At 39.7% G+C, this 26730-nt stretch overlaps 1 protein-coding gene across 1 annotated transcript in view; it reads left to right on the top strand.

Annotated features, from left to right (window-relative positions):
• The first annotated feature begins 257 nt into the window (after positions 1-257).
• Positions 258-26730, top strand: part of LOC134355535 (diphosphoinositol polyphosphate phosphohydrolase 1) — an 81774-nt gene continuing 55301 nt past the window's right edge. Inside the window, exon 1 of the mRNA XM_063065547.1 lies at positions 258-609. Coding sequence (XP_062921617.1) covers positions 511-609 — 99 coding nt within the window. The 5' untranslated portion in view covers positions 258-510. The remainder of the gene's footprint in view (positions 610-26730) is intronic.

Raw genomic sequence — 26730 nt, 5'->3', positions numbered from 1 at the left:
TGGCAGTGGGAGGTGGAGGAGGGGGCGGGGGCGGGAGCGGTAGCGGTAGGGGGAGGGGCAGCATCCGTACGCCCCCTGCCGGCTTTGAGGTCCATTGACGGCGGCGGCGGTCCACCAAACCTGCTGTCAAGGGCGGAGACGCGAGGAGGCGGTGCTCGACGATGTGATTGACAAAAACCGAAGCACTTGCCCGCCTGCTGGCCATTGAGTGGCTGCGCCGGTCTCCAAATCCCGCCCCGGCTCCCCGCGCCCTTTTGCCGAGCGAGTTAGGTTGAGGGCGCGACGGAGCGGCTAAGATGGCGGTGGCGGTGGTATCAGTGGAGACGGTGTCGGGGAGAATGGTTGTGGGAATATGAAGAGACGTAGTGGATAACCGGTGGCGGCCTCGTGTCGTTGGCACTTACAAATAAAACAGAAATTCCTCATTTCATCGTATTAGTTTTTCTGCGAAGTTTTTTTTAGAAAAAGGAAGAGAAAATAATTGAAATAAGATAGTTACAGAAGATATAAATGATGAAATTAAAGCAAAATCAGACTCGGACTTACGATGGAGACGGTTTCAAGAAGCGAGCGGCATGTTTGTGCTTCAAAAGCGAGAGCGAGGAGGAGGTAAGGGACTGTGGAGCATAGTTACTGCGGCGCAGCTGGGGGAGCAATGATTCCCCGGGCCCTGGGCCGGCACGCCTGCTCGCCACCTCGGAGTCCGTCTTTACCATGGGGGGTGGAGGGTGGAGGGAGGGGGGATAGATTTTCACTTGATGGGCCTGCATGGTCTTGGAATTCTTCGCTTTCTGCTTTGTTTCATTTTCTAAAATCACTATTCCGCCACTTCGCTGGTGTGGCATCGTTTGGAGAGATGCCACATGCACTTTGCTTTGTGCTAAAATTAACAGCACAAATGTCAGCACCGGTAGCGTTAATCCACGTTTAATGAATTAGGTTCAGTTTTCTCATACAGAACTTAGAGCGAGTCAGGGCTTTGGACTCAGCCAATCGTATTGATCTTTTAAAATATCTATTTCGAGACGTTCTAGTTTCCAGACGCTGCACATAATTTATGAATATTGTCATCACATGGGCGTTTATAAGGGAAAAAAGTCCATTGTTTTCTGATCCCGTTTAAATCACATTATGCTTTTAAGAAAGCATTCGGTATGTATAAACACTGGCTTCTTATGAAAAGTCAGCCATGATTATTGGAAATAGATATACAGTACACTTCAATGCACAGTGGCGATAAAAGTAAGATTCATTGACGAAAATGTATTCGTCAAAGACACAGTGGTTTTGTAAGCTAATCTTTACACTGTCCAATTTAATGGTAACATGAGATATTGAGCCATTGGTGGTGACGGCTGCTAGTATCTAGACGTTTTTGTATGTTTAAAACTAAGGATAGCTGGAAAAAATCTTGGTTGTCTTAGTAATTGATTTTTTTTTCAGTCAGCTTGCACCTTAACCTGGCTTATGAAGAAGGATCATGGTTGTTCTAGTTTATTATCTAAGATTCTGAACAGTGATAAAGTTTTTAGTTGTACCTCCAGTGGAATAGGCAATTGCACTCTGGCTGGAGGATTTAATCAACTCTCAGCAAAGCTGAAACTGAAGAATGTAGCTGTCTGATTTGTGATAGGCTCATGAGTGTGAGGAATAAACCTGAAATTAAAACAGTAGTGCAGATATTCACTAGATCAAGCACCATCTGTGGAAAAAGGAAAATGATCTTTAATATTTCAATTCAATGAGTCTTTATTAGAATGCGTATTGAAGGGTGGTTGATATGAAATGTAAGTTTCCCTCTCCACAGACGTTGCTTGACCTGCTGAGCATTCCTAGTGCTTTCTAAGGGATGAAAATCTGAAATAAAACCATTTACTCTTTTGTTTTTCATGGTGAGTCATCCTTGCCAGTCATCTTGTGACAGATGTTTAGAAACTTGATCACATTGATAAACAAAAAGCAGTCTGATTTTTGCACATCCATAACTCTACAATTACACACAGGTGGTTCTGCAGATGGAGGCATGGTTGGGGTGGACATCAGGGATAGGGTCACCCTGGCTCAGAGAGAAATGGAAGTGTGCCTGAAAATGAGGTGCCATCCCAATGAAGCTCCACCCAAGGGATGACTTTTTTTGTTACATAGAACACTAGAGGTTGCTAATGGATTAGATCAAAGCTCTACAGACTTGCCTTAACCGGTCATGAATAGCACTGGACAATTAACAGCTAATTGGAGGAAGAAATTCTAAGAACATCCCACCCTCAGCAATGGTAGGTCTGACATGAGACTGCTAATGAAGACTTGCTGTATTACAGGAAAGGTTGTGAGACTACACACTACCTTGTGCGTCTCTGTAGACTTGGTCTGAAGAGCTAGCTGCTGCTTAGCCAAGTTCTTCCAGCAGATTGCAGCACTAACATTTACCATACTGTGCGGAAAGTTGCTCAAACAAGTCCTGTTCATGAGAAGCAGGACAAATTTTAATACGTAGGTTCTATTTGATGTCTCTGGTCTTTACATGGAGTTTGGAAGGATGTTGTGGGGGTGGGGGGTGGAGAATCTTATTGAAACCTACTGATCCCAGAAAGGCCTAGATAGGGTGAATGTAGAAAGCAAATTTCCTTCAGTAGGAGAGCCTAGGATCTAAGGCCATCGCCTCAGAATAAAGGGACATCCTATTAAAACTAAAATAAGCAATAATTTTTTCAGCTAGAGGTGGTGTATCTGCAATTTATTTTCACAGAATAGTCTGGAGGCCAGATCATTGAGTGTGCTTAAGGCCGGAATTGATAGATTCTTGCCAGATCAAGGATTATGGGGAAGAAGGTAGAAGAATTGTATTTTAGAAAAAGCTATGATTGAAAGGTGGAGCATATTTGATGGGCTAAATGTCCTAATTCTGCTCCTGTACAATATGGTAACGAATTGCCACAAATTACTCTGTCGTCAGCCAAGTGATCGAAGGTGTGCTCAAAATAGCTAGCACAAAGAGTTAACTCATTCATAATTTGTTTCCTAATGTCCAGTTTGGTTTTTGCTAGGTCCACTTGCCATGCCATGAGCCGAATTCCCTCAGTGAAGCAAGAGTGATTGCTCATGAAAACGTATCAATGTGTAGAAACTGAAGTTTTGATGGTATGAAGGCATAAGTGTTCCAGTGATTGGCAAAGTAAGTTAGAACAAAGGAAGATGGTTGTAATGATTGAAGCTTAATTATCTTAGCCTCAGAATATCAGTGCAGATGTTACTTGGAGTGATTTGCTTTTCATACAAATTAACTTTTCATACAATGCAAAGATGTTCACTTTTAAATTTCCTTTGCTGTTATGCAGTGTATATTTCATTCATTGTATACCACATAGTAAGGTAGATGTCAGTTTTCTTTTGCAATTGAAGCATTCCACGCCTGCAAGAAGGAATATGTGGTAGCCAACATTCAGGTACTATAAGTAGAGGTGAGATTGTTCCGGAAGGTGGAAGAGGTGATGCCTGGCAAGAGAGTTTAGCTTGCCTTGATATTTAATGTCAGTCCTTTGCATTCTCAACGAGAAACTCAGCTTGATCAGCCACATAAATGCAGTGGCTCCAAATGGAAGCTATAGGCTTGCTGTCCTATCCCAAATGACTCGTTTATATATGCCACTGAAGTTTTCCTCCAGCAGGATTCAAGTTTGTATAATGTAATTTCCTGTACACAATTGTAAAGGAGAACAAAATAATTGTAACTCTATATAAGAAAAGAAAAAAACAAAAGATAAACAACATGATAATATTGTAAAAAAACACTAAATATAAATATATTTGATGTAATACCTTCCACTTGTCCAGATGAATGTAGCTCCAACAACACTTGAGAAACTATACCAGGAATTCTCACCCTGGGGCCCACTGACCCCTCTGTTCATGGTAGAGATCTGTGGCATAAAAAGTTGGGAGTTCCTGCTCTATATCATCTTAGGCTACGTCCACACTAGACCAGATAAATCCGTAACCAAAGCTTTTTCTCTTCGTTTTGACCCTCTGTCCACACTGAAACGGCGTTTTCCTCCCCCAAAAACAGAGCATTTCTAAAATGCCCTCCAGGGTGTGTAAATTTGAAAATGCTGATTGAGCAGAGTGGTGTGGATGGGGTAACCAGAGATTTCTAAAAATGCTGTCATGATGTGCCGGAACAGATGGTGGCGGCAGCGTGGCATTTCATTGTTTTTTTGAACGACACACACACACACACACACACACACACACACACACACACACACACACACACACACACACACACCCCCCCCAACCTAACAATTTCAGAACAGGCGGTAACGAGACTGAAGCCAGAAGAGTTAGAAATGTACTCACCAAGTACTTTGACCCGTACCTTACTGAATAAATAAGTATACTCACTTTGCCCTGTTTTCTGTCCTTGCTTGTGTGAAGGTGGTTTACCTATGTATGCAAGTACTTCTCTGACAATAGATGTGTAACAGCCTAATGTAACATTGTATGAAAATACAAGATAACACTGATGCAGACATGTTTTATACATTTAACAAGGTGCTTTATTAATGCAACGGAGTTGGTCAGTTTTTCAATATTCGTCGTCAGCCGGGTCATACTGTCTGTGAACTCCCTGTTGGTTGCCTCCATATGCTCCAGTATTTGTTTGTTTTTTAGTTTTAAGTCCTCCTGCGCAAGAGCGAACAGCTGTCCCTCGTTTGGCAATTTCCTTTTAAATTTTTCTAGTCTGTAACTGCACAAATGCGCACTTTCACAGCGAGATACAACACCAAACATGTTGTTTGTTTTCTGTAGATGTATCCTGCGCATGCCCAGTAGGAGGAGATTCACCCACATGCCCATTTTAATGTGGACGGAGGTATTTTCAAAAACACTTGGTGTGGACATCTATCGTTTTTACGCAAAACTGGCATTTTCAAAATTATCCGGTCTAGTGTGGACGTAGCCGCAGACAACAACACTATGTCTGGCACTAAACAATCACTTTATCACCTTGTTCTTATTTTGCAATTTACTTTCCTAAACTATTCAATAACACCTTCTAAACCTAGTTTTTGCCAACAGTATTTGCATCATGAAAAATCAATATGGGCTGTCCCTGAGTTACATGAGGGTTCTGTTGCTAAGAACTGTTAGTAAGCAGATTTCTCAGTTTTCTAGAGCTATCGCTATTGAATCACTCTACATAACCTAATTCCATTTCATCAAATAGTCACCCTCACACTACCCATAATTAAACTAATAGAATATCTACTGTATCCAGTTATTAGTGTACACCATAAATATTATTGCTACCTTGAACCATGCTTTAAAAATGCATGAGAGGATTTGCATAAAGTTGGATTTTTTTTTTACAAGTCAGGACATCAGTAACAGGAAACTATGTAAAAACCTGGATTAGAAAGATTTTTGCCTATGATGCAAAAAATAAAAGATAGCTTGGAATTTGGATAATTATAACTGTTTAGCAAGTCATGCAGCATCTATGAATGAGAAACAATTCAATCCTTCAGGTCAAAGAGCCATTGTCCGTACTGGGAATGACAGAAAGCAAACTTTCTCTGAAACGTTAATGCAAGTGTTCATTGCACTTGCTGATAAAACAATCACTGCATAACAATTTTCAAACAGAAAGCAAGTTTGACTTCTAGGAGATTTCCGAAACAATGCTTCCAGGAAAATCTATCTGATTGTCAGATTCATTCTATCGTGTATACTTAATAACAGATGTTTTTGTATTATTTGCTATTTTGCATATTGTAGGGAAAGAAGGGAGGGATTGCCAAGAACAAGAGTCTGACTGAATGTTTTGAAGGCAGGTAAAGTTAAATGATAAAGGGGTGACAGTGAAGACAGTACTGAATGGTATTGGAACAAGTAGAGAAGCAAAGGATGAATAATATGTAAATGCTAATAGTAAGATTTTTGCCAATGACTGTTCTGGGCTGGGGTGCTGTCAAGTGGCCATAGCTGATCTGAAGTTGTTGAATTGAGTGTCCAGTTCTGGATGGTATAAGAATAACTGAAAGATTATAATGCTTGCTTTTATGTTGACAGTCATTGAAATGTAAGGTGTTCAAGCAACAAACTTTGAAATGGGAACAAGGGAGAGAATTAAAATGATGGGTCAGAAATGCAACCTTTTTTAATTGAACTACTTTTTCTCCAATATCATATTTGACCTGTTAAACCCTTGACTTGCAGGTATCATTTGGCTGGTAACATTAACTCTCTTCAAGTCAGGCAATAACTCTGAATATTCCCAACAGTTTCTGTTTTTATTTGGCAGAATTTTTCATTAACTCTGAAGCTGTGATTGACTTGTAATGGAATAGTTTTTGCTTGAATTTGAGTGATTAATGTACTATTTTCAAAGTGTGCACTGAGTGGCGGACAATCACTGTGGCTTTTTGTATAAAGGTGAATCCAGGTATTCTATCCTAATGTATACAATTTTCAGTTCAGCTGGGGTTTGGGTTTCTTATTGGAGTTATTGAAGTTGTAAGCTGAAGGGAATAAAAAGTTTAAACTATTGCAATTTTGACCACAATTGGTTGTTATAGACATGAAAACATTTTGAGTGGCTCATTTTGTTGGAACAGTCTCAATCATTGTCAATAAATTTAAGATTGAACTTTTGTACTGTATACTAACAGTGAGGCTATTGAATGCTTTACCGTGCAGTGCAGAAAATACTTTGTCAGTGTAATCTAGAACCAAGTTATGCAGTAATCTTCAGCCATGTTTTGTATATAAAATTTGACTTCTATGCCTATTCCTGAAAATCCAGTGTTAAACAATTGAAATAAGTAATTCAAGCAAGCTTTTCTGTCACCCTGTTGTGTCATTAAATTTCAAATGGATGAAGCACTCTGCAGCTGAGCATTCCCATCTATCTCCAGCTTGACCTTGTTTCCAAGACAACTCCAAAACTAATGTACTGCAATGCTGTTTGACAATGGCAGGTGTTGAATCAGTTAATACAGTGACAATGCCCTGGACCAATTCTAAGATGCATCGTAGAAAATTTCAGTATGTTGATGTGTATGCTTAGTTCACAGATTGCGGTTAAAATATAAAGAAAACAAAATTCAGAATACTAGCACTCATGAAACTTGGAATGCTGGAAGCAATCTTGAAATTTTAGGCCTGTCACAATTTCTGTCCTAAAGAGCACATAGAAGTCATTGAGCTCTTTGTCATTCTCAGATTTGTGAAGGTAATACTGTACTGCAATACTAAATAGCAAGTTGGAATTAATTTGAATAGATATTATTAGATGTGTTTAATGATGTAGTTAAGGTGAAACGTAAATTTTTTTGGAGGGGGGATTTTGTTTGACTATCAAGTGCTGGTAAATAGAATCAATATAGGTAAGGTACTTGATGGTTAATTATAATGGATGCTGGTGGGCTGAGGGTCCCTTTTCTGTGCTCTGTGGCTTTGAATATGGGCAGTCAATAGAACTTTGGTACTGATGTTGGAGGGTCAGTGCTGATTTTTCTTAAAGATGAAGAAGGTTAAAAGGCCCAGGTGGTTCAATCCTGAAAAAGGGTCTTGACCCAAAACATCAACTGTTTATTCATTTCCATAGATGCTGTCTGACCTGCTGAGTTCCTCCAGCATGTTGTGTGTGTTCCAAGTGGTTTACTCTTATTTCATTGTTTCTCTGACAAGTATTCATTGCCTATTTTTATTGCATCTGAGTTTTTTTTAAGTGAGATACCACCTTAAGCTATTCCGGTTTGGGGGGAGAAAGTGCTTTGTGAAGTCAGACAGGGAATTTCAGAATTTTGTGTCGCATTGTCTGCTCTATGTGAATATTATCTTTATGTATATTGGTTGTAGCTGTCAGGTATGTGTTATATTGCCATTCAGCCTATTGAATCCATGATAGCTTCCAACAGGACAACCATATCAGACCTAAACCCCAGCTCTTGATCTTGTTCTTCCTCACACATGCCTGAGATTCACAAGCCCTACATTTTTAAATAGTTCTAGTTTGATATCATATTTTGTATATCCATTGACTGTACAATTGAAATTTTGTTGATTTAAAAACTGGTTTTGTTCAACATGCAGATGTAGCTTTCTCCCTTTCCAGTATCAAAATCCTTTTCTTTTGCATTTGCAGAGATCCGTTTTGACTTGTAGTCAGAAACACATTCAAGTATTTGCCAAATTACATTATGACACACTGAATCCAGTACAATTGCAGATTTTTAGAATAGTTCTTAACTATAACAATCAAAGTAAGTTACTAGTAGCTGCTCAAAGATTGTCTCGGACTGAGGCACGGTTTGAGAATACATAGTAGGCCATTTAGAATTAAGATCGGGAAAGTTTCTTCATTTTAAAAAAGAAAATTTGGAATTGTGTTCTCCATACAACTCCTCAAAATCAGTCATCATGTTAATTAAAAATAAATGATGCATTTCTGGATGTTAAAAGATATGGGAATTGTCTTCGAAAATGGCACTGAGTATTCGCGCTTGAATGGTCATGAGGCACAGTGCTGCTTCTATTCCTTCTGTGATGTCTTGATGAGATTACCTCTGTTTCTGAATTTTCAAGTGCCTAGATCCATTTCATTCAATAGCTCCTCCTTCAGTTTAGTAAATTATTCTTGCCTTCAAGGCAGATATTTCTCCTTTAAGAGATGTTAGCGCGCACACGCCTTTTACTTCAAGTGTACTTTGGACAGCGCCTTTAGTATTCTCTCACTTAATTGACATCTGTGTACTCCCAAAAGATGCTGTTGTATTTGAGTATAAACAGAGGTAATGGTGTTGCCATCCATTTGATAGCTAATTATGAATGATTGTGTTATCAAATACCACTGATTGAATCTCTTTTTCAAAATTTTGAGCGAGTTTTCTGGAACGGTAAATACAAGTTTAGGTCATTTTCAAGACTTTGCTTTGTTTCTTCATGCTATCATGTCTATTCAAAGTTCTTTGTTTAAAAAGTACAGATTGAGTGATTGTTCTGAAACACCCCATTCAGTTCACAAACATGACACTAAGCTCCAGTGTGCAGCATTTCCAACAAAGTCAGGAGTGTAATGGAATATTCTTCAATTGCCTGAGTGCAGCTTCAACAAAACTCAACATGGAGGATATAGCAGTCTGTATGATAGCCACCCCATCGAAAATTATTCATTCAGTCCCCCACCAGTGCAATTTAATTGGTTTTTTACCATCTGCGGGATGCAATGCAGCAAGATAACAAAACTCCTTATTGGTATTGGTTTATTATTGCCTGGGTGCAATGAAGAGCCTGTCTTGTATTCTGTTCATACAGATCAAATGATTGTATAATACATTGAGGTAGATCAAGGGAAAGCAACAAAGAATAAACTGTGAAGGCTGCAGAGAAAGGGCAGCACAGATAAACAAAGTGTAAGATAGTAACGCAGTAGATTGTGAAGTCACGAGTCCATCTTATTGTACAAGAAGTCCATTCAAGAATCTGATAAGAGCGGGAGAAAAGCTGGCCTTGGATCTGGTGCTTTCTGGCTTCTGTATCTTCTGCCCAATGGGAGATGCAAGGAGATAGAATGTCTGGAATGGATGGGATCTTTGATTTTGCTGGTTGCTTTGTGAGGCAATGAAGCATGGACTGAGTCTCTAGAAAGATAGCTGGTTCCTGTGATGGTCTGACCTGTGTCCCCAAGTCGCTGTAGTTTTTTTGTGGTCTCCTTCATAATATCCAGACTGAATGCTTTCTATGGTGCATTGAGAAAACTTGGTAATCCATGGGGACCTACTGAATTTCTTTAACCGCAAACAACAGGAATTCTGCAGATGCTGGAAATTCAAGCAACACACACAAAAGTTGCTGGTGAACGCAGCAGGCCAGGCATCATCTCTAGGAAGAGTTGCAGTCGACGTTTCAGGCCGAGACCCTTCATCAATTTCTTTAACCACCTGAGGAAGTGGAGGCATTGGTGAGCTTCCTCGGCCATGACATCAATGTGGTTGGACAGACTAGGCTATTGGTGATGTTCATTCTTAAGGAGCTTGAAGTTTACCACCCTCTCAATCTCAACACCATTGTCAACAACTTGAAAACCATGACCAGCTGGATGGACTTGGGCAGGGAAAAAAAAGCATGGGAGCATCGCAGTCTAGAAATTGCCCATAAGTTACACACCATCCTGCCTTCAAATCTTATAGTTGTTCATTTACCATTGCTAGTTAAAAGTCCTGAAATTCTCTCCATAACAGTATAGCCATGTCTTGGCCTACAGAAGTTGAAGACAGCTGGCCCCCCCCCCCCCCCGCAAGGGCGATCAGGGAAAGGCAATTAAATGCTGACTCAGTCTCTGAAACCCACGTCCTTTAAATGAATATAAAGTAGTTCATCTTCATGGTCTTGCAATCAAAGATAAATGCTGTTTTGTGTTGTGATAGGATTTCATTTAATTGATGTTTTGACCTTTCATTGATCTTTTTATGTCCTCTATTTTAGGGGACTGAATAAATGGTGCTCGTTATTGAACGAATACCCTTGGTGAGAACATTTAGATCAATCTTTCAGCTTTGCTTCACCAAACTATAGTTGCACTTAACGTCCTACAGAATCAGCCATTATTGCAGTGTGATAAATGTAATTTCTTCTTTTAGCAAACCATTAGTTGTCAGTCAGAATGAGTTATTAAGTGCAGGCATTTAACCTCTGATAATTAAGCCACTGGTACTGGTGAACACATGCCCCTACAACTGTTGCAATATCTTGGTATCTGTCAGAGAATAAATTCAATTAGAACTCAGAGGAATGTGAGTTTGAAGTCTTGTTACATTGTTGCAAGCATAAAATGGGATTTAAGGACCTGACTTTCAAATAATAATTTAACTTTGGGAGGCGGGGCTGGGGAACTTGCACTGAAGTTTAATCACAATGCATTTAACTGAGAAGCTACTTCAATCTTTTGCTCAGGCAGTGAGTCTGAATAAGACAAGTGTACTGGTTTTTTTAAATGATTGAACTGGGTTTTCCAGAACTGTAAGATCAATGAGAAGCTTTTAACTTATTCAGCAGATGTAGGAGCCTCTGGAAAGCCTAGCAGTTATTGCTGTTTTACTATTGCGCATTGGGCCATTGCAAATGCAATCAAGTATGAATCACATTGTTTTGTTCTGGAGTATTGAATAAATAGTAGAAAGACCAGGTAGAATAGCAGCTTTCTTTTTTCTTTTCCAAAAAGTATCAGTGAACCAGATGAATTCTTGCAGCAGTCTATTCACTTCTTGACCACCATTACTGGTGCTTGCTGTCAGTTCTTGAATTTTAAATAAATAAATAACTAACTGAATTTATATTGTTCACTTCATCAGATGGATCCTTGGCTTATTGTCCCTGGCAAGTATCACAGCTATGTTGAAAATTGTGTAAAGCACAGATGTTTGTCTATTGAAGTATTAATACCGAGGAATGATTGTCCTGTTACTATGGAAAAGTCTTAGGCGTACTTGCTATATTTATGCGTCTAGGACTTCTGCACAATACTGTATTTGTCAACATGGAATGGAGAGCAAGTTTATTAATCTGGCAGGAGCAAAGTATGTTGGGAATGGTATGGATGAAGTGCTGCAGGAGGTGTGTGGGACAGGTGGCAGTGAAGGGGTGACAGGGGTGGATGCAGACACACCCAGCCCTGAGACACCAGGCAAGGTCATTGGATTCCAAACAATTGATTTATTGATCATTACAGAATGTCTCCCTGCTGCTTTCTGCTCTCTCCCTTCCTCTTTTCCCAATCATAATTCCCCTCTGCCTGCCCCCTTCCCACTCTCAGTCCACAGTGGAAACTCCATCATTACCAGGTTTATCATCACTCACAATGCAATACATAAATTTACTACATTACAATGCAAAGTCTTGGGCAGTCTAGCTATATATATGTGCATAAGACTTTTGCACGGTACTGTAAATTCAGTTTATATGATATGTTTAAAAAAAAACTACGAATGATTGTCTAGTAGCTGTTTGTTAGTTGCACTCATACTTGTATTCAAGACACATGATGGCAACTAATGAAAAGTATGCTTTAGCTTGCATTTAAGAGTTTGAATAAGATACCAGACTTGCATCTTGCACAGCATGGTCAGGACACAGATTGATCAGTCACTGACTTATAGTAATCAAGTTTTCTGAATCCTAGGTTCATAGTATTGCTAAGTATTGCTGCCAGGTTCTCAAGTTGTTCTAGGGTTCAGCGAGGAATTGCAACTTGTTTCCAAAACTCAACTTACTTCTATTCTACCTGTTCTTATCACAAACAAGAGAAAATCTGCAGGTTCTAGAAATCCAAACAACACACAAAATGCTGGAGGAACTCAGCAGGCCAGACAACATGTACGGTAAAGAGTACGGTCGACGTTTTGGGCCAAGACCCTTCATTAGGACTGAAGTTTTAAAAAAAAGATGAGTTGTAGTTGAAAGGTGGGGTGGGGAGGGAGAAACACAAGGTGATAGGTGCAACCGGGAAGGGGACGGGTGAAGTAAAGAGCTGGAAAGTTGACTTGTGAAAGAGATGCAGTGCGAGGGAAGAGGGGAACTAATAGGAGAGGTTAGAAGACCTGGAAGAAAGAAAAAGGGGGAGGAACACAGGGAGGCGATGGGCAGGCTCGGATAAGGTGAGAGAAAGGGGGATGGGGTACGGTGGCGGGGAATTACAGGAAGTTCAGGAAATCGATGTTCATGCCTTCAGGTTGGAGGCTACCCAGACGGAATATAAGGTGTTACTCCTCCAACCTGAGTGTGGCCTCATCGACATTTCCCTCTCTCACCTTATTCTTGCCTGCCCATTGCCTCCCTCTGGTGCTCCTCACACTTTTCCTTTCTTCCATGGCCTTATGCCCTCTTCTATTATATTCCCTGTTCGCCAGTCCTTTTATCCCTTTCACCAATCAACTTCTCAGCTCTGTATTTCACCCCTCCCCCTCCCAGTTTCACCCATCACCTTGTGTTTGTCCCTCCCCTACCCTCACCTTTCAACTCCAACTCAACTCATTTTTTTTTCTCCAGTCCTGTTGAACGGTCTTGACCTGAAACATCGGCTATGCTATTCCATGATGCTGCATGACCTGCTGAGTTTCTCCGGCATTTTGTGTGTGTTGTCCTTTCTATCCTTAAGTAAGATGATGCCACATTGATAGTTCAATTTACAAACAATCCATTTAATTCACCTTTATCTTTTTGTAATTTGATTATTAGCTGCTATAGCATCTCCTCCATTTTCCCACTTCAATTGTGTAGCGCCTTGATTATTGGTACTGAGCCAGTCAGACTGAGAGAAGGTTCATATGAGGGCATTACCTCTGGGTCTTGTAACCAATTGGTATTCATTGTTATTATGGATAGTAACTGCCTGTTGTTCAGGTCTTGATTATCATTGGAGATGTCTTAGAGTGAACTCATTGTTTCTTACCTCACTTCAGGTGGATTACCAGTTTGGTTACTTTGTTCAACAAATAATTGGTCTAATTAAATCAACGTTGCCGTTCATCGTTGCTTCTTAGTGAAGTATAACTCCTTTTCAAATACTGGTTTGGTTCATCATGCAGTGATTGCATGTGGCATGGTTCAGATTGAAAATACTGTTCATCAGTATTCTAGGTGCCGCCGACATGTAATTGTCAGCCCAGATCAGAGGCGATGCAATCGGAAATCGGCACTGATCTGGGCCGACAATTACGTGGCAGCACCTAATTAATTAGCATGTTTATTTCGGGTTTTTTCTTAAAGATGTGCTGTGTGCCTCCCGGCTACCGCTGCGTTCTTTTCGGCAATGTATCGGGTCGACCGCCGGGACGGTGGGGGCCACTGCACCACCCAAATTCCGACGAGTCTAACACACCATCATTAATGTGCTCAGCGCTGTTTTCCCAATTCCGGTAAGTGATACTACACTGTACATACATTATTTCTACTTTATATAGGCTGTGTATTTTTACGTCTTATTTGGTAGATTTGGCAGCTTCATATTTTAAAGGTTACTGGAGAGCACGTTTATACCGAGAGCGCTTGCGTGAGATTTTCACTATGGAGATCTGTGCAGGCAGTCGTTGCAGAGAAGTATTTCTACTTTATATAGGCTGTGTATTTATCATATCATCCCTGCTTTTACTATATGTTACTGTTATTTTAGGTTTTATGTGTTATTTGGCATGATTTGGTAGGTTATTTTTGGGTCTGCGAATGCTCACGAAGTTTTCCCATATAAATAAATGGTAATTGCTTCTTTGCTTTACGACATTTCGGCTTACGAACTGTTGCACAGGAACGCTGTACCTTCGGATGATGGGGGAAACCTGTAGATCACTGGTCAATATGGTGATGGTGGTACATTGCATCAGATGGCTCAAAACTTAGACTGACTTCTTTTGAACTATTATTACTGCAATCTATAGACTGTAATTTCCCTTAGTAATTTGCTTCTGAACCATCTAAACGAACTAACAATTTCATGATCTGACAGGCATGGCAGACTTGACTCAGGAATGCAGGTACAGCACCTTTAAACAAATGAACATCCAGTGCCTTGACTGGAAGATTCCAAGCCAGATCACCAAAGACTGACGCTAAGTAAACACTCAATGTATTGAGTAGCATGATTTGCAAAGAAGAAACAGCCATTATGCCTTTCAGATCATTGCTGGCGACTTTAATCAGGCTTGCTTGAAGAAATCGCTGCCCAATTATCAACATATCACCTGCAGCACCATGGTCCCAACACACTTGACTATTGCTGTACTATGATTAGGAATGCCTACTATTCCATGCCTAGATCACATTTTGGGAAATCTAATCATCTAGTTGTCCTCCTACCTGTATACAGGCAGAGGCTAAATAACAAGGATTCAGACATACAGGCAACAGAGGTGAACAAGCAGAGGAGCAGCTACTGGATTGTTGTGAGTCAGTGGACTAGGCTGTGTTCAAGGATTCATAAGAGGATGTGAGTGAATAAGCCACAGTTGTCACAGACTTTATAAAGTCAGTCATGGATGAGTGTGGCCCCACAAAATCAGTCTTCCCCAACCAGAAGCTCTGGATGAGCCAAGAGATCCATCATCCACTGAGGGCCAGGTCAGTGGCATTTTGGTCTGGCAGCCAAGCAAAATACAAGAGGTCCAGCTATGTCCTCCAGAAAGCCATTGCACGTGTGAAGTGACAGATCCAAAGCAAACATGAATCGCAGAAGGAGGCTGGATAGCTGTGAATGCTCTCACCACCTACAAATTGAAACCAAGTGACATAGGTGACAGCAAGCATTTGCTCCCAGATGAGCTCAATGTCTTTTGTAGTCTCTGAAAAAACATGAAGGCAGCTTCACAAACTCCCACAGTCCCTGACGATCCTGTGATTTCAGTCTCTGAGGCTGATTGTGAGAGCGTCCTTCAGGAAGGTGAAACCCATGGAAAGAATCTGGTGCAGATGGTAGCTGGCTGAGTATGAAAGTCCTGTGCTGATCAACTGGCTGGAGTTTTCACTGATATCCTTAACCTCTTGTTTCACCATTTTGTAGTACCCACCTGCTTCAAGCAGGCTTCAGTTACATCAGTATCCAAGGAAAACGTGGTAAGCTGCCTCAGTGACAATCATCCAGTAGCATTTACGTCCACAGTGATGAAATGCTTTGAGAGGTTGCTGATGAAGCATATCAACTTCCTGAGAACAACTTGGATCTGTGCCAATTTGCCTATAATTCAACAGTAGATCAACAGCAAATGCCATTTTTTTTGGCTCTGCATTCAACTTTGGAACATCTGGACAGTGAAGATGCATACGTCAGGATGCTCTTCATTGACTACAGCTCTGCGTTCAACATTTTCATTTCCCCCAAGACTAATCAATAAGCCCTAAGACCTAGGCCTCAATATCAACTTATGCAACCGGATCTTTGATTTCCCCACTTGCAGACCCCTGTCAGTTCAGATTAGCAATAACATCTCCGCAGTTACCATCAGCACAAGTGCACCGCAAGGCTCTGTGCTTAGCCCCCTGCTCTACTCGCTCATACTTATGATTGTAAGGCTAAGCACACCTCCAGTGCTATACTCAAGTTTGCTGACGACAGTGATGTTGTTGGTCAAATCAAACCGTGGTGACAAATCAATATATAGGTGGGGGCTTGAGAATCTAGCTGAATGGTGCCACAATACAATATCTCATTCAATGTCATCAAAACCAAAGAGCTGATTATTAACCCCAGAGAGAGGAACGTGAAGGTCCATGAGCCAGTCCACACCGGGATCAGAAGTGGAGAGGGTCAGCAACTTTAAATTCCTTGGTGTTATCATTTCAGAGGACCTATCCTGGGTCTGTCACATAATTGCCTTTACAAAAAAGGCAGGGGAGTGCCTCTGTTAGAAATTTGTGAAGATTTGATATGTCATCTAAAACTTTAACAAGCTTCTATAGGTCCGCAGTGGAGAGTATACTGACTGCTTGCATCACAGACATGTATGGCAACACCAATGCCCTTGATCAGAAATGCCTCCAAAAACTAGTGTGAAACCCCAGTTTATCATGGATAACGCCCTCCCCACCATTGAGAATATCTACAAGGAGTGCTTGTTTCAGGAAAGCAGCATCCATCATTAAGGACCCCCACCATCAAGCCATGCTCTTTTCTTATTGCTGCCATCGGGAAGGAATTAAAGGAGCCTTGGGTCCCACACAACCAGTTTCAGGAACAGGCAAATGGTACCTCAGCATTAAGACCAGGACCAACAGGCTCTGGGACAGCTTCTTTCACCAGGCCATCACATTTATCAATACAGTTTGCTCTGATTGCCTATCTGTGTGTACATACGTATATATAAAACAATTATGTATACTCTACAGTCTTTGTGTTTAAACAATATCCTCCCATATTTCCCTTCCTTATTGCTTGTACATTGCGATGGAGACACAACATAAAGAATTTTACTCCCTTGTGTTGTGAAATGGATGTAAGAAATAAAAAGTTATAAATTCCCCTCAACCATCAGGCTATTGAACCAGAGAGGATAACTTTACTCAATCTCAACCATCCCAACACTGAACTAATTCAACAACTTATGGATTCACTTACAAGGACTCTTACAACTCATATTCTTGATATTTATGGTTTATTTATTTGTTTTCTCTTTTTTGTATTTGCACAGTTTGTTATCTTTTGCACATCGTTTGCCTTGGTGTGTGGTTTTTTCATTGATTCTATTCTGTTTCTTTGTATTTGCTGTGAATGCTCTCAAAAATGAATTTCAGGGTAGTATAGGTTGTACTTTGATGAGGAATTTATTTTGAACATTGGTAATCCATGCTGAGGACACAGTAAGGGTATAAGGGTAGTGACATTACTGATAAGTGGCTCAGTTGAACCATTAAGTAAAATGTTGTGTGAATCCAGAAGAAAACAATCAGCACAGTTGGCTCAAGGCAATAGACAATAAAAGCCGATGTGTCCTTGTCTTTCTGAATTACTCTTGAATGTGTGTCTGATCTTGACACTGTTGATAAGAATGCCCACTGTGTAAATTAGCCCTGTCTGCACTGAGAGTATCCTTAATTTATGTGGCCTCAAAACTAGATATTCGCGAGTCTATGGCTATTTGCAGGAGTAACATTGTTTTCCTTCACTATTTTGCCTCTGTCTAGTAGCCTAGTTCAATGAGAGCTACAGCATCAAGCTTACCAGAAATTAGCCAACCTTTGGAGGCAACACCTTAAGAACTATACAATAGAAGTAGCATGGAAGGCAAGAGACAAGAGACTTGAAACTATTTAATTAGGTTAAGAAAACCCACAGTCTTGCATCTATTGAAAATTAATACATTGCAAAGTGGTGGGAGCTGTTCCGTGAATGGGAGTAACCCATTAATTATGTTGAATCTCCTTTTGCAAGACATGAGGCTGAAGTACTGGATGGAATGGACCATATCTGACATCTATGATGACTTTGAACAGTCTTCAGTCTATTTAAAATATTCCATATGTTGTCAAGAAACAATTGACTGTACTGGTTATTGCAAAGGCTCTGGCCCCTGGCAACATTCCAGCAGCAGTGCTGAAATTTTATATCCCAGAACTGCCTGTCTCTCTCACTGGCATTTACCTAATTGCTCTGGAAAATTGTCTGTGTTCTGTCTACAGAAGCAGTCCGGTTAGAATTTTCACATCCTCTTTTTCCCTTCCCCATCAGTCTGTAGTTGATCATCTCAATGGATTTTTAGTCGTTATCCTAAATACCTTTTTCATTGGTTTGTTCGCACAACTCCACTGCTCTTCACTGCGTGGTCCAGACACACAGTGATAATTCCTTTGATATCTTTACAATGTTTAAGAGGCATTTTGGATAGGTACTCGGATCAGAAAGTCGCAGAGAAATACAGGCCTAATGCAGGCAAATGGAATTAATGCAGATGGGCATCACGGTTGGCATAGACAGGTTGTGGCCAAAAGAGCCTCTTGCAGTGATATAAAATTCAGTGATTCATTTGATTATGCATGGCATCAGTGAGCCTTGGTAAAATGGAAATCATTGGGAATTGGTGAACATTGGAGCTATTGCTCAAAAAGGAAGGTGGCTGTGCAGCTTTGAGGCTTATCCAGGTTATTGCTGCTGGAGTTCTAGACATAGGTTCTGTCTTGTAGCTGCTTCATTCATGAGCTTCCATCTTCTGTAATGTCAGAAGTTGGTATGTCTATTGTGATCATATTCAGAAAGAACTAATGGCATTGGTAACATCTGGATTAAAGGTAAAGTTAATCATGTTTGCATAGTAGAAAAGACAAATCCTCTGCTTGTTTAATCTTTCAAAAATCCAGTCCTGTGCACTTGTTCAAGTATCCTACAATTTTTTTCTTTCTGAATATTTGTTTGAGAGATACATCTGGCATTCACAGAGCAGACACTTTTAGTATTTTTTAAACTTGCATCGCTTCTGTGTTACAGCAGCAGAGATGTTAGATATTTATTGCTTTCTCCTCTATACCGTAACAATTATATTTTTTTCTTTTTGTACTGCTCAATGATGCCTCATGAGATTCATTCCATCTGAGGCCAAAAGACTGCACCATGATAGTTTATATTTTCTTCAGAACAATAATGAGTGTAGATAGTAACATTATCATGAAAAATAAGCAACTTAAGGCAACATGGATGGATATTTGTTTACTTGGGTTTTAGTTGGAGTATTTGAAGAACAAAGCAGCTTATTGCACTCGGCATATAATAAAGGACTCCAGATATCAGGACCCTGCAAAGACCCAAAGAGGTTGACAGCTTATGTATATTTTGAAATATAATTTAAGTGGGGCTATTAATTGTAGTTAATACGTATGATTGATGCCACTGGTAATTTTTTTAACACAGTGATTGCTCATTTGCAACAAAATCATATCTTAATTAATTGGATTGTTTTCTGCATTCTAGTTTGTATTCAGTCAGCCGTGTGCCACGAGTCCTGAATACGCCCAATGAATCCCTAGGTGAAACATTTATTTTAATTAAGGTCCATTGACGTGGTCTGGAATTCCATCTTGTTAAAATCTAATTTCTTTAACCTGCCCAACTGAAAACTGGATAGGTGAGTCAAGGGAGGAGAGGGTGAAGGTGGAGACATGCAGATAATGAAAGCCTGAACTCCTCAAATTAGAGATACCAGTATTAGATTTCCTTAACTGAAACACGCATTTAATTGATTTACTACTCAATATAATGTTCAGTTATGGTAATTTCCCCAAGGAGCAGAACAAATAATGTCTAATTCTCCTGTGGTGCTGCAAGTCTGGATTTTGATCCAGGCAACCTGGTTCAGGATTCTGCAAAAAAGATCTTAATACTGCTTCTGAAGCAGGAACTGACACTCAAGACCAAGGGCAGCAAAACTCAGGCCTGTTTGCTTGTGCTTAAGAAATAAAAAGAAAGACATAGGGCAGTAAAATATAGGTCAGTTAATTTAACATCTTTTCTTGGCATGATGTCGGAATATTACCAAAGGCTGATGCACAAATTAAGAGCTCAGGGTATCAGGAAAGAAATTAACATGGACTGAAAGTTGGAATAAATGGACCTTTTCAGGCTGGGGGGATGTCAGCACCCCAAGCTTCAGTTCTTAGCCCTCTATTTACTATATGTAAGTATACAGTTGGACACTGACAAGCAGGGTAGAACAGAGTGGTGTGGGAATACAGATCCATAATTCCTTTAAAGCAGTGTCACAGGTGGCTAAGATCATAAAGAGAGTTTTTGCAGATTGGCCTTCATAAATCAAAGTATTGAGTACAGGAGTTGGGATGTTATTTTGAAGTTATATAAGATGTTGGTGAGTCATAATTTGGAGTATCATGTGCAGTTCTGGTCACCTACCTATGTTGAGAGGATATTTACAAGGATGTTGCCGGTACTTAAGGACTTGAGTTATAGGGAAACATTAAGTAGGTTTAGACTTTATTCTCTAGAGTGTAGTAGAATGAAGGGAGATCTGGTAAGAGGTATACAAAATTATGAGGGGTTAATTATCAGGTTAAGGCAGAAGGTCCCGATGGAGTGCCTGGTAAGGCTCTGAAAACCTATGCCAACCAACTAGCGGGAGTAATCAAGGACATTTTCAACTTGTCACTACTTTGGGCAGAAGTTCCCACTTGCTTCAAAAAGGCAGCAATTATACCAGTGCCTAAGAAGAATAATGTGGGCTGCCTTAATTACTATCGCCCGGTGATGAAATGCTTTGAGAGGTTGGTCATGACTAGACTGAACTCCTGCCTCATCAAGGACCTGGACCCATTGCAATTTGCCTATCACCACAATAGGTCAACGGCAGACGCAATCTCAGTGGCTTTCCATATGGCATTAGACCACCTGGACAACACAGACACCTACATCAGGATGCTGTTCATCGACTATAGCTCAGCATTTAATACCATCATTCCCACAATCCTGATTGAGAAGTTGCAGAACCTGGGCCTCTGTACCTCCCTCTGCAATGGATCCTCGACTTCCTAACTGGAAGACCACAATCTGTGCGGATTGATGATAACATATCCTACTTCCTAACGATTAACACTGACACACCTCGGGTGTGCGCATAGCCCACTATTCTACTCTCTATATACACATGACTGTGTGGCTAGGCAGAGTTCAAATACCATCTATAAATTTGCTGACAATACAACCATTTTTAGTAGAATCTCAGGTGATGACGAGAAGGAGTATAGGAGTGAAATATGCCAACTAGTGGAGTGGTGTCACAGCAACAACCTGGCAGTTAACGTCAGTAAGATGAAAGAGCCGACTGTGGACTTCAGGAAAGAGGAAGGAACACATACCAATCCTCAGCGGGATCAGTAGTGGAGAACGTGAGCAGTTTCAAGTTCCTGGGTGTCAAGATCTCTGAGGATCTAACCTGGTCCCAACATATCAATGTAGCTATACTTCATTAGGAGTTTGAAGAGATTTGGCATGTCAACAAATACACTCAAAAACTTCTATAGTTGTACCGTGGAGAGCATTCTGACAGGCTGCATCACTGCCTGGTATGAAGGAGCTACTGCACAGGACCGAAAGAAGCTGCAGAACATTGTAAATCTAGTCAGCTCCATCTTGGGTACCAGCCTACAAAGTACCCAGGACATCTTTAGGGAGCAGTATCTCAGAAAGGCAGCGTCCATCATTAAGGACCTCCAGCACCCAGGGCATGCCCTTTTCTCACTGTTACCATCAGGTAGGAGGTACAGAAGCCTAAAGGCACGCACTTCAGCAATTCAGGAACAGCTTCTTCCCCTCTGCCATCCGATTCCTAAATGGACATTGAATCTTTGGACACTACCACACTTTTTAAAAGATATTATCCCAGTATTTCTGTTTTTGCACATGCTTAATCTATTCAATATAGGTATACTGTCATTGATTTACTTGTTTATTTATTTTTAACTTTTATTATTTTTTCTCTCTGCTGGATTGTGTATTGCACTGAACTGCTACTAATAAGTTAACAAATTTCACATCACATTCCGATGATAATAAACCTGATTCTGATTCATGCAGGCTTTTTCCACTGAGGTTGGGTGAGACTTGATCTAAAGGTCATAGGTTTGTGCTGAAAAGTGAAATATTTAATGGGAACCTTGTTCACTCAGATGGTGAGAGTGTGGGACGAGCTATAGAGGAATTGGTGGATGTGAATTTGATTGCAACATTTGAGAAGTTTGGATAAATACATGGATGGGAGAGCTATGGAGTGCTACAATCTAGGTTAGTGGCATCCCACTTCTAGTAAGAATTGGTGTTCTATTTAGTCCCTTGCTATCAGTCAGTGAAATTGAGATTGATTTTGTGACCTAACTTGATGTACCTGGTTTTGCCCCACATCCAAGTCTTTGGTTAACAATCTATCAATCTCAGTGTTCAAATTAGCCATGCATGAAAAATCTTTTTGCTGAGATCTTGAAAACTTCCATGGCCCTTTGAGCTTGTACAAGTTCCCCAGATCACTGTGTGTAAAGATTGAGTCTAATTGTTTATTTCGTTCATTTTCAATACATTGAAACTTTAATCATCTCTGCTCCGGTCATTTACTTAAATATCTTGAGAGAGTATTCCATTCAAATTCAGGCCAGTGGGGTAGTATAATGATTGTTGGATTGCAGCATTGTTTTATTTGGTACTTAACAAGAAAGCAGTATCCGTCATCAAGGACCCCCACTATCCAGGTCATGCTTTCTTCTCTCTGTTGCCATCAGGAAGGAGGTACAGGGGCCTTGGGTCCCACACCACCAGGTTTGGGAACAGTTATTACCCTGCAACAATCAGGCTCCTGAACCAGTGTTGATAATGTCATTCACCTCAACTTTGAATTGATCGTACAACCAATGGATGCGCTTTCAAGGACTCAGTAATTCATGTTCTCAGTGTTACTTATTTATTTTTTATTTGCTGTCTTTTGTACATTAGTTGTCAGTCTTTGTGTAGTTTTTCATTGGTTCTATTCTATTTCTGTTCTACTGTGAATACCTGCAAGAAAACGAATCACAATGTATTATGTGGTGACACTTATGTACTGTAATAATAAATTTACTTTGATCTTTGTACTTCTGGTGCTGTTCCACTACTTTAGGGCCAGTGTAACCTTCCTAACATGTTGCCTAGCATAACTTCTGACATGGACATCTTAATGTAAAGATGAGCACTCTGAAGCTGTTCGCTGGAATGTAGAAGAATGACACATGACCCTGGAAACATTTGAAATTCTTGGAGTCTAAAAGTAGATATTGGGCTCCCACACTAAAGAGCATATCATTTAGGACTAAAATGAAAAGGAAGTATTCCTTCCAAAAGAATAATACCTTTTGAATATTCTATACTTGAAGTATGTGGATGTTCAATCTAAACTTGTGTTTAAAACAGATAAATAGTTTCCTGAACACTATTAAAGTGGGCAGCATGGTAGCATAGTGGTTAGCACAACATTTTACAGTACAGGAGACGTAGGTTCAATCACCGCCATTGCCTGTAAGGTGTGGGTTTCCTTAAGATGCTCCGGCTCCCACAGTTCAAAGACGTCCCAGTTGATAGGTTAATTGGTCATTGTAAATTGTCCTGTGATTGGGTTAGAGTTAAATCGGGGGATTGCTGGCCAGCGTGGCTTGAAGGGCTGGAAGGATAGCACTGTGTTTCAATAAATAAATAAATATTGGAATATCAAAATAGGATAGGAAAATTAGTCTTAAAAAGTACATGGGCAGCGGCGTTGTGTGGTCAGAAGGCTTACTTCTGCTCCAGAATCTTGTATGGTTGGTCTTCATTTTCTTTACTTCAATTATCTTAAAGTATATGTTTTAGTTTTCTCTGCCTGTGATGCCTAAAGCACAGTTTTTGACCTAATCTGTTCTTTCCCTTCTTATTCAGAACTGTAAGAAACTTTGAGAACTTATAAGAAACTTTGCCAAAGCATTATAAAAATTTTGAAAATTCATATGTTAAGTGGTTAAAGCAAATTGGATAATGTACTTAAAAGATTAGTTCAATTACTGTAATAATGAGTTAAGGTTAAACACTTCGTGTTAAGTGAACAGGATGGGAGAAGAAAATAAGTGTTGAGTCTGAAATGAACATTAACAGGAATTGACTATTCAGCCAATGTAGCTAAGGGATACTTTGGGTTAGAACTTGCAGGCATTTACTCTCAAGTGGCAGCTGATCCAGGATTGCTCCAGTTTGGCGCTCAGATTTTCTGTCTTCCATTTTTGTGCTGGGGAATCTCTGCAGACAGCATGGGACTCCAGAGTCCATTCATTTAAATGGGTTATAATAGCCATGGAGAAAATAGTAAGAATAAATTAAGATGTATTTAATAATTTTATTTTATAAAGTGATGTAACTTAATTTCTGTTTAAGGGATACTCAGCAGCCTCTAGTGTTGGAAAACTTTGGCAGTCATCAAAGTAGTGACAAGGCTTTCTCTTTTTTTTCAGTCATCTTGTGTTTGAGGCTGATTTTAGTCCACCTATATTCCTAGCAAGGGACTGCCATTTTGCACCATTCTTCATTACGTGTTGACATTGCTGAATCCACATAAAATCGTTATGTACATTACTGAAGTTGGAGAATTGCTTCTTGCCTGCGATAGCTTCTACAATGTACAAAACTACGGAAGGCAAGGAACAGTTCTCCAACTTCTGTAATTAAAACATCAGCAGCTAGAGAGTTCCATTTTAGCATTGTCTTTTTTCTGTTTCTGTTGTATATTTACTTTCTCCAACAACTGTAGTGAAGTAAATATAAAGTGACTTTCTCCTTTCATAAATAATAAGAAATAAAATATTAACATCTGCTCACATTGCCAAAAACATGTTCTTACAAAGTCATAGTAACATAGAGATTTCTTTGTAGTTATGCCGTACGAGAGCTTTGTTGTTAGATTTGAATCTATTTTAATAGCATTCTGTATGCTATTCCATGAATTTATTTGATCTAGTTTTTTGTTCATGTGCAACTAGAAGCTACTTGATTTAAAATAATGGAAATTGTAGGTTGGACACTTGTAAGCTTGCTCAAGTAAGAGAAGTGATAACATAGTCTGATCATTAGCAGGATCCAAGCTTGTACTGTGAGTTTTGAAATAAAGTTAAATGTTTCATGCCTACTGGTTATTCTAAAACAGACCCTCTTTTTTTTCTAAAAAAAAGTAGATTTTTCTTTGCAGCCTAAAATATCTGGTTTCTTGTTATTTAACCAGTTTAATAGGTGTCTTTTAGTTTTTTGGTTAAATCAACATTGCATAGTAGTGTAGTATAGTTCTGTTTGAATATTGTGTTTCAGTCATAAAACAGAATCTCTTCACTGTTTGAGTGTGTAGTTTTTCATACTTGCGTAGCTCAGAAAATAGATATATAGTTATTGAAATTGTATTGTTGTTAACTGTGGTGCTGAAGTTGATTTCTGAGTTCTTTCCCCATCTCACCACATTGTGCATCTAGATCCAAGTACCCTCTTGTTTTAATATCAAGGCCATTGTCTCTGTTTGGCTCTTTTCCCGGAGCAATTCAAATTGACTTTGCAGCTCTGATTTTATAACATGCTGGTTTCAACTGCTGTTTGCATTTATGTACTGATGCAGGTCTTCCATTCTCTCTGTATGCAGGGAAGTTTCTCCCAATCCTTCTCATCTTACTAAATTGCTGATTAACTTTGTGCAAAGATTTGTTTTTTTTAAATCTGTTTTAAATTATTTTCATGTCCATTCTGTATCCCACTGCATTAAGTGTGATATATGCAAGATAGTGTTTTAGTAAAATTGATTGTGGACTGATTGTTGACCAGAACTTCCCAGCTGTTGGAAATGTTCACAGGGATATTTTGCATCTCTCACGAGAGCAGGTTCAGCCATGGTTTAAAGTTCTTACCTGAAGTTCGGCACTTAAAGTTGCACTCTTCCTTACTACACTATCCTGGCAGGGTATTGTTGTGAAGTCATGAGTGTTGAACCCATAATTTTCTTTCTTGTTCAAGATTGGTGCCATCTGAGATGATTTGTGTAACTGGTTTCAAAAATTCATATTTACTTTTTAACTTAAGAACGAAAGTTGATAGGATTAGAATGAAAATACACCATTTTCCTAGTTGCATGCTCACAGCTCATGCACAATAGTTTATTTCCCATTATGTATGGGTAATTTGCAGTGGAGCTATACCTTAGATCATTTATTTATTTCATAATTTTGTATCCTGAGAGAAAGTAGAAATGTTCTGACTTTCAAGTTCACTGTTAGAGCTTCCCCAATCTTCCAGACTTCTTTGAAAGCACTTTCTAGAAGAATGTTGATTAAAACCAAATCTTTCACTGTTAGGAGTTTTGACAATATAGTCAATTTGCATTTGCATTGAAGTAATTTCAGTTGGAAAATGACACTGAAAGGGTTTTCATTGTGTGCTTACTTTTATTACATTTATAATAAATGGAGATGAATGGATTAATTTGCAGATGATACAAAGGCTGTTGGTATTGCAGGTCATGTAAAATTACCAAAAAGGCACAGCTGGATATAGATCAGTTGCAGATGTGGGCAGAGAAATGGCAGATAAATCCAGCCAGATAAACAGCAAAATATGAGGTGTTGCAATTTAGGAATTAAATGTTAAGGACAGAACAATGTTAATGGTAAGAACTTTGACAGCATTGATATACAGAAGCATCTTCAGCCTTAGCTTCATGAAAGGGGATG

Source organism: Mobula hypostoma, chromosome 13, assembly GCF_963921235.1.
Source record: "Mobula hypostoma chromosome 13, sMobHyp1.1, whole genome shotgun sequence".
NCBI classification, from domain to species: domain Eukaryota; kingdom Metazoa; phylum Chordata; class Chondrichthyes; order Myliobatiformes; family Myliobatidae; genus Mobula; species Mobula hypostoma.
Note: the sequence above shows the minus strand (reverse complement) of the source record. Positions and strands in the feature narration are given on the sequence as shown.